This window comes from Labrus mixtus, chromosome 15 (genome assembly GCF_963584025.1).
Source record: "Labrus mixtus chromosome 15, fLabMix1.1, whole genome shotgun sequence".
In the NCBI taxonomy this organism is placed as follows: Eukaryota; Metazoa; Chordata; class Actinopteri; order Labriformes; family Labridae; genus Labrus; species Labrus mixtus.
Genome location: NC_083626.1, coordinates 16651557 through 16660549, shown reverse-complemented (window position 1 = coordinate 16660549; position 8993 = coordinate 16651557). Strand labels below are relative to the sequence as shown.

Below are 8993 nucleotides of genomic sequence, written 5' to 3'. Positions count from 1 at the left end.
TATGAAAATACTGCTCTTGTCGCTGATGAGCGTTTTAGCAGATTGAAACTGAACCTGGTGTTGAAGGGTTATATCGGTTTCTTCTACCTTTTCTTTAGAACATTTTGTGAATTAAGGAAGTCATACTGTTTTGTTAACCTGTTGGAAAAAGAGCTTTTTGTTCCGTCGTTACAGTCAGAAAAAGTAAGGATTTAGTATCTGTGACCCATTATGTATTCTTAAGCAGTTGTGACAAAAGATGCTGCTGTTTGTCTGATGCTCTTCTGAAATACAACTTAGGTCACATGATTTTAATCATGCTGCTAAAGTTTGACCACATGCTTTCACTTCTGCATAAACGTATCCAGTTTCTTGCCAACTGCACAGACTTTTGTCAATCATTTTCAGTCTTCGGCTCTACACCTGGTTTAAAGCTTGCTTCATCTTGCTCCCCGTGAAACATTTAAGATACACTCCATACCTATAATGGTAAGTAGGAAAATATTTGATTTTACTTTTGAAAACTTACTATATTTTTTCAGATTTAATGCATTGTATACTGTTGCATTATAAATATAGAGTGCATTCAGAAAGTATTCAGGCCTTCTCTTTTTCTCATCTTGTTATGTTGCAGCCTTATGGTAAAACAAGTATTCAGACCCTTTGCTATGACATTTGAAATTTAGCTCAAGGGATTCCCATTTATCATGATCACCTTTGAGATGTTACTCCACCTTTACTGGAGTCCATCTGTGGTAAATTCACATGATTCACATGATTCAGAAAGGCACATGCCTGTCTATATAAGGTCTCACAACTGGAAATGCATATCAGAGGAAAAAAAAGAGGTCGAAGGAACTGCCTGCAGAGCTTAGAGTCAGGATTGTCAAGGCATAGATCTGGGGTAGGCTACAAAAAATGTCTGCTGCAGTGAAGGTCCCCAAAAGCATAGTGGCCTCTATAATCCTTAAATGGAGGAAGTTTGGAACAGCCAGGACTCTTCCTAGAGCCGGCTGCTTAACCAAGCTGAGCAATCAGAGGAGAAGGGCCTTGGTAAGAGAGCTGACCAGGAACCTGATGGTCACTATAGTTGAGCTCAAAAGATCGTGTGTGGAGATGGGTGAACCTTTCAGAAGGACAACCATCACTGCAACACTCCACCAATCTGTGCTTTATGGCAAAGTGGCCAGATGGAAGCATCCCCTCAGTGAAAGACACATAAAAGCCTGCTTGGAATTTGCCAAAAAGCCCTTAAAGCGCACTCAGACGGTGAGAAACAAGATTCTCTGGTCTGATGAAACCAATATTGAACTGTTAGGCCTCCATTCTACTGTAGGCGTCATGTCTGGAGGAAACCAGGCACCAGTCATCACCTGCCCAACAGTGAAGCACGGTAGCGCAAGAATCATGCTTTGGGGGTATTTTTCAGCGGCAGGGACTGAGCAACTGGTCATGATTCAGGGAAAGCCTAACTGAGTAAAAAACCTTAGTTATCTTTAGAGTTATCCCGTGAAAACCCGTCCCAGAGCGCTCAGGACCTCAGAATGGGCAGAAGGATCACCTTCCAACAGGACAATGGCATCACAGCCAATACAATGCAGGAGTTGCTTAGGGACAACCTTGTGAATGTCCTTGAGTAGCCCGACCAGAGCCCTGACTTGACCCCAATAGAATGGCTGTCCACCGATGGTCCCCATCCAACCTGACAGACTTTGAGAGGATCTGCAGAGAAGAATGGCAGAAAATCCACAAAGCTTGTTGCACCATACCCAAGAAGACTCGATACTGTTATTACTGACAAAGGTGCTTCAACTAAAGGGTTTGAATACTTATGTCAGTGTGATATTTCAGTTTTTCCTTTTAGAAAAAATTGTCATTATGGGGTATTGAGTATAGATTGATGAGGAAAAAAATAATTTAATTGATTTTACCATAAGGCTGCAACATAAGATGAGAAAAAGGTGAAGGGGTCTGAAAACTGTGTGTATGGACACTGGAATACTACAGAATACTCTGAATGTGCTGTATGTATGTTTGGAAACTGGGTTAGGGATAGGGTGATCTTGACTTTTGATTTTGAAGCAGAGTGATTTCTTCCAGATTGTTTTAGCTGCTCTAACTGTAGATTGATATATACTATAATTGAACTTGAATAATGGCTTGTCTGAGGAAAAATGTTATGTATAATGCTTGGCTTCTTCTTCTTTTTTAGGCTATGTTGAAGAAGATCCTTATCCTTTGTCTACTTCTCCCATCAGTGAGGACTATAATCACCAGATTCTTCCCGTGTGAGACGGATGTGAACAATACCACAGTGGACTGCTATGACAGACCGATCACGCATATCCCGCACATCAAGTCTAAAACTGTAATTTCAATCAATTTAAGTAAGACTAAGATACAGCAAGTGGAGCAGGATGCTTTTTCAGGTGTTCCAAACCTCAACACTCTGAAAATAATGGGAAACTGTCAACCAGGTCACCTGAGACCTTTGGAGGACCACTCATGTGAGATGAAGATCGACAATAACGCCTTCAAGGAACTACAGAAGCTTCAATTTTTGTATTTGTCAGGAAACAGCCTCACTTCTATTCCCCTGTTACCTAAAAGCCTGAAGTTACTTGATCTACAGAATAATCGTATCTTCCACATCGTTAACCCCCTGAAAACACCTTATCTCGAACAGCTCTTACTCACAAGGAACTGCTATTATGCAAACCCTTGCAAACAGTCTTTTTACATCAGCGAGAGGGTTTTCAGAGAGCTCCCTAAACTGAAAAACCTTACCCTGGGTTATAATAATTTGACTACTATCCCTAAAGGGTTGCCACCCTCTCTAGAGAGCCTGGATTTAAAGGAGAACACAATCACAGAGGTCTTAGACAGAGCTTTTGCTAACTTGACTGTCCTCAAGTATTTGAATTTGGAGTGGAATTGCCAGCGTTGTGACCACGCAGCCAGGCCGTGCTTCCCTTGCCCCAATAATCTCCCACTTCACCTCCATCCAAACTCATTCTATGCTGAAAACAGCTCCATCACTTTCCTAAGCTTAAGAGGGAACTCTTTGAAAACATTCCCAGAGGGTCTTTTCCAACCTTTGAAAAAGTTACATAGTATAGACCTCTCTGACAATCTCCTGGCATATGCTATACGTACGGGCACCTTCTTTTCAGAGCTGAAGGGCCTCACTTGGATAAGCCTTATCTATAACTACGAACCACTGAAAACATTTCCTGAACTGATCCTTTCTCCAAATGTTAGCGACATATCTGGGCTACAAGCGCTTCTTCTCAGTGGTAACTTTTTCCACAAGGTTTCGGATGAGAGCTTTAACGTTCTGTACAAACTCCAAAATCTAAGAAAACTAGAGCTGAGAATGAATTTCATCAATACTTGTAATTTGACAGCTCTGAGACAGTTACCGTCTCTCATTAAGGTTGACCTCTCCCAAAACATGCTTGACTTCCTTCCATGTTGCTCGAGTCTGTCATCTGAGAACGTGGCACAAGAAAGTTGTCAAAACCAAAAATTGCATACACTGAATCTTCCTGATCCATCACTCATGCTGTTTGACCGAGAAGCAACATCTGGAGAGGACATTTCTGATTCAAATCAGTCACCCAGGTTGGAAATGTCTGAGGACAATGTGTCTGGAATTCCATCACTATGGGACTTCAGAAACCAATTGTGCGGACAGAATCTTACATTCGACCTCTCTCAAAATAACATTCTGTCTTTAAACAAAAAGGTGTTTGAGGGCATGGAAAATGTTTTTTGTTTAAACCTTTCCTACAATTACATGAGTCAAACACTGAAGCAAGGGCTGTTTGAGAATATGAAAAAATTAGTTTTTCTTGATATGTCCTACAACAGACTTGATTTTTATTATAGAGAAGCTTTCAGTGAGCTTAGTGCCACACTGAAGGTGTTGGACATTAGTAACAATGATTTTCACTTCAATATGAGGGGAATGGGCCATCGTTTAGACTTTCTCCAGAATCTGACCAACCTGGAGGTGTTGAGTCTGGCAAATAATGGCATTGGGATGCGAATAAATCAAAGGCTGATCAGCACCTCTTTGAAGTTCCTTTACTTTAATGGAAACCACTTGGACATAATGTGGAATTTTGATAACAACAAATACACTCATTTCTTCCAAAACCTGGCAAACCTTGCCTACCTGGACATCTCTAAGAATGAACTGATGTCTATCTCACCAGAAGTTTTGTGTAGCCTCCCAAGAAGCATTAAGTACCTTAGCATTAGCAACAATCTATTAAACTATTTCCCATGGCTTAACATCTCAGCACTCAGCAATTTACGTTACCTGGACCTCAGTCAAAACTACCTCACTAACTTGCCTTCTGAAGTCATTGAATTTGGAGAGAATTTTGCTCACTTGGACCTCAGTCACAATCGCCTCAGTTGCATTCCTGAGGATTTCTTAAGTAAGGCAGAGTCCTTGCAATATCTGTATCTGAGCCACAATCAGATCAAAGAGTTGAATCGTCAGTTTCTCCCTGCCCCTTTTCAAAATGGCAGTGCCCTTCAGAAACTCACCCTGCATGCAAACCCATTTAAATGTGACTGTGATACATCATGGTTTGCAGACTTCTTGCGTACAACGCCAATACACATTCCTTATCTATTTACCCAAATACACTGTGGCTATCCGGAGTCTCAACAAGGGGAGAGCATACTCCATATGGATCAACATTCCTGCCAGGACATTTATGGTAGCTTAGCATGCCTCGTCTGCTCCTTCCTGACTGTGACATTCACTGTTCTACCTCTGCTTAAGCATCTCTATGGCTGGGATCTGTGGTATTGCTTACAGGTACTCTGGGCAGGACACAAGGGCCACTCCCAGCTGGTTAGAAGTGATTCACCATATCACTATGATGCATTTGTGGTGTTTGATACTAGGAACCATGCTGTGAGGGATTGGGTCTACAATGAGTTAACTGACAATCTGGAGAATTCAGGTCACAGGAGATTTTGTCTCTGTCTGGAGGAGAGGGACTGGATTCCTGGTCTTTCTTGTATAGAAAATCTATACAATGCTGTCTACGGCAGTGTGAAGACAGTGTTTGTGCTGTCCAGTGGTCCTAGTGGTGATGACACGGTGAATGGCGTGATCCGCCAGGCTTTCTACATGGTTCAGCAGCGGCTTCTGGATGAGAAGGTTTGTGACACTTTTTATTTCTCAACTGCATTTTACATAAGGACAACTTACCCTGTCCTATGTTGTCGACGAGTTTTTCGTAACACTGATTTATCTCCTGTTTTTCTCAAGGTGGATGTAGCTGTGCTGGTTCTATTGGATGAGATGTTTCCCAAACTGAAGTACCTGCAGCTGAGGAAAAGGCTGTGCAGAAAGTCTGTGTTGTCATGGCCAAGAAACCCGAGGGCACAACCCCTTTTCTGGAACCAAGTTAGAATGGCATTGTCATCAGATAACCTTAAATTCTATGACAACAACATGAGTGAAGGTTTTATTTGACTACCTTTCAACAGCTGATAAAACGCACATAGACATACAAGTACTTAAAATGTACAATCTTGCCATTACCTCACTTTGAGACTTAGCCCTTAGTTGTGTCATATCGAGATATCACTGATGTTTAATATCATGTTTTTATTAAAAGAAAAGTTACTTATTCATGGTTATATCTAAATTTGAAGATTGTTCTCTGTTGTTTATCAAAATTAAACATGAATTGTTTAAATTCCTCTCTTAACTGGTCTTTTTTTTTTTCGTTTGCCTTTTAGTTACCATTAATCCTAGTCTGAAAAGAGTTTGTATAGGGCAAGGAGATGTCGCTTTTTTGGCCTAAAGGGTAAACTAAAGAACTGTACATTGTTCATAGACATTGATATTGCACTATACTTGTGTATATACTAAGTTGAATTCAATTAAGCACATTGATTTCATTAAATATTGCAAATAAGTATTGTACCTGTACATTCTACCGAATTAGTTCAAAGTGCAGTCCCATTACAAAAAAAAAGGTTTAACAAAACAATTAAGTGTTCAGACATGGATATTTACTGAGATTATATTATGATCTATTTAAACCCAGGGCATTAAATGAGATAGTGATAAGCTAAATAAGAAATAAAGAATAAAAATCCTCATTTATAGGGTACTTTCTATTAAGAAGTAGCAGAAGAAGTAAATTCTAGAAGTAAATTTCAATTTATGTAAATACCACTTAAATTTTTTTTTAGATTTGTTTCAACTGTGTAATTTAAAATATCTTTATGATTAAGTTTAAACAAAGTTTTAAAGACTTAGATTTATTGTGGGTTTAATTTTTTAATTAAAAAACTATGCTCAAAAAATCATGTCCCTTGTTTTCATGTCACTACCGAAACACAAGAGTTTTAGTGGCTTGGCTGAGCCTAGATTTAAGCCACACCCCTGAATTTTTGACCAGGAAGTGAAATTGCATCCCTGTCCTCCATGGCTAAATAAATGTGCTCCAAAGTCTGAAAATCAGTGTGTAACTTTAAAAATTGTCACTACCGAACACACATTCTCTTCAATTATGTAAACTTTTGGGGGTTTTATGCAAATTATGTTTCTATGGGTGTACAACTCTTCAAAGATGTGCTTGCTAGCATTCTTTAATTATGCTCAAAATTAGCTAGAATTGTCACTACCGAAACACATTATCATTTCATCTATTTACAGCAAATAAGCAATTGATAAGTAATATTTGTACTATATGGTCATGGATAAACATTTTTCTTCAAAAATAAATTATTTTATTGACCACTAAACATACGTGCTTGTAATATTCCCAACATCAGGCATGTTATGAGTTGATATTAAGCAATAAGGTTGAGGGAATATGATAAAACACTACAAAGAAAATACTGGTCATTACTGAAAGACTGGTTGTTTTTAAAAATATATATATATATTGAGTTATCAACTAAAATGTTATAATATTGATTGGTTAACTGTATGTTCCATCTCATAAATCATTAACTCTGAAATCAATCTGATCAGTGTTTTACATTTTAGAAAGAAAGATTGCATATAGATTTTGAAGAATTTAAAAAATTTAAATTTGAAATTTGTTAAAAAAAAAATAATTTTTATTGATTTTATTGTGAAAACCTTCAATAAAAATGTGTATAATTTGTTCTATATCTTAATTCTAAATCTATATCAGTTCCCCTTGTATATTATGAGGAAATGAGAATGATCGTTTTACAGCTCACATGTGACAATTTCCCCAGCTGGAGCCATTCAAGTAAGAAGGCATCTTTGATTCCGTTTACATTTTCCAGGCTGCTCACCAATTCACATCAGATAACATAACACCTGTGTAAGCCTGTGAACTATCAATTAGTGAACTATTTGGTGTTGTGATACAGTCTAACATTTTAAGTAAAACCTCTGGCACAAAAAGTTTTTATTGTTGTTAGGCTATTCTTATTTTGACCGTGAGCAGTGAACTGAACAGCTGCAGCTTCCCTTTATGCAATCATGTGTCTCATCTAAGTTAACAAACAAAAATCTTACTTTGATAGGATTAAATAAACGTTGACTGAGGGTCTCTGTGTGTATGGACACTGGAATTAATTTGTGTAGTAAGGTAGGCCTACTTTTATATTTTTAATTCAGTCTTTGAACGTTAAACTTGGAAAATGTAATACAGACGCTGGTGGGGTGTAGGTTGCCTATATGAATATATAAAAGCCTCCATTCCCATCATTGTTGTTCGTGCTGCCGAACCAACCACGCCGCGTAGGTCGCGCACGCGCCAGCTTGGGAGTGCGCGCCCACGAGGACCCGATGGCAGGACAGGTCATCATGAGAGAACTGAGCCGATGAGATCATGAAGCCTGCGCCGAGGTCGGACAGGGTACGTTTGGGACTTCACGGTGATGGAGAGGTGCCTGACCGGTAAGCTACCGCACCCGCTGCGTGCACACCTGGGTTTCGCGGAATTGTTTGGCAACATTATTTAAACAAATTAAACTGTGCTATCAGTTTGTGTGGCAGATTAATTATTATGTAAGGTACTAGCTCGAATTCATGTAGCCGAGTGCATATGAGCAAGAAACTAATCCTTCATGCCGTGGTCGTAGTAGAGTTATTTGGGCGTCTGTATCCAGGCTGCGTAAGCACATGCCCAACGACCCCTTTTCTCGAGCCAAACTTGAAATATAATGCAGTGTACTTCATAGTTAACGACAGCTTGGATGAATGTCCAGCTTTAAAAAAGAGGGGCTTCTGCGGATAAGTGTTAGCAGAGGAAATTTACGAGTGAAGCTAACATTACCTCAGTGTAGGTGGTGACTCGAGTTTTCTGTTTGCGGCAACAGCTGGCTGCCAACTCAGAAGAAAGTACAGAGGTTTGGGGCAGGTAAGACATTCGGTGTTTTATACTTGTGGTATTTTATTTTCTTTACATTTCAGCAGTCACGTCTCTCTCTCTCTGTGTTCTTTCATCCGGTCATGATGGTTTAACGAGGATGTAGCGATACAGCTGCGTAAACTTGGCGCGTGCTCATCAGTTGAACAGTGTTATACCTCCATTTTATTTCAAATAACCTGCAGACTAATCCTTCTCGGCAACCAAATATCATCTTTGCTGCTTCCTTGTTTTGAAAAAACTGAGAGCAAGTTATCTATCAGGTTTTGTTTTCTTTGTCCCTGTTTAATTTTCATTATCAATTTGGATATAGAAACACCACTGGTGTTCCAAAATCATACACCAAAGGTTCCATTGCTGGCACATAAGGCTAAATGTATTGTGTCAAACAATGATGGATAAAGGATTGACATCAGTGTTATGACTGACAAGTAGATTTAACCAATCCCTCTGTTGCATCCTATGCAGGGACTCCCAGCACCCAATCCTCTTGGATTAGAGGAGGGATTATGGGTTTGGATTTGCCTCTGCTTTACAGAAAGAGTGACCAATATCTGGTCCATATTGGACTGGATTCTTACTTAGATTTCCTGTTAAAAATATATATTAAAGCTTAAATTA

The 8993-nt window shown here is 39.3% G+C and overlaps 2 protein-coding genes across 3 annotated transcripts in view; both read left to right on the top strand.

The window, feature by feature from the left end:
* Nucleotides 1-85: 85 nt before the first annotated feature.
* tlr9 (toll-like receptor 9) lies at nt 86-5719 on the top strand. The gene is made up of 3 exons (XM_061056795.1): nt 86-468; nt 2192-5164; nt 5276-5719. The coding sequence occupies exons 1-3, from the start codon at nt 466-468 to the stop codon at nt 5480-5482; spliced, it is 3183 nt and encodes a 1060-aa protein (XP_060912778.1). The 5' UTR covers nt 86-465; the 3' UTR covers nt 5483-5719.
* Nucleotides 5720-7637: 1918 nt separating this feature from the next.
* Nucleotides 7638-8993, top strand: part of LOC132989273 (ERC protein 2-like) — a 145570-nt gene continuing 144214 nt past the window's right edge. The window contains exon 1 of one of the 2 annotated variants that reach the window (XM_061056791.1): nt 7638-7900. The gene's annotated coding sequence lies outside the window, so the exon portion shown is untranslated. Of the gene's footprint in view, nt 7901-7983; nt 8364-8993 lie in introns of those variants that run through there. The other variant, XM_061056790.1, reaches the window with a different exon arrangement.

Excerpts from the sequence above, each read along its gene's own strand:
- tlr9 (XM_061056795.1), top strand. Across the intron at positions 5,165-5,275 it reads AGCGGCTTCTGGATGAGAAG|GTGGATGTAGCTGTGCTGGT; the intron begins GTTTGTGACACT and ends GTTTTTCTCAAG.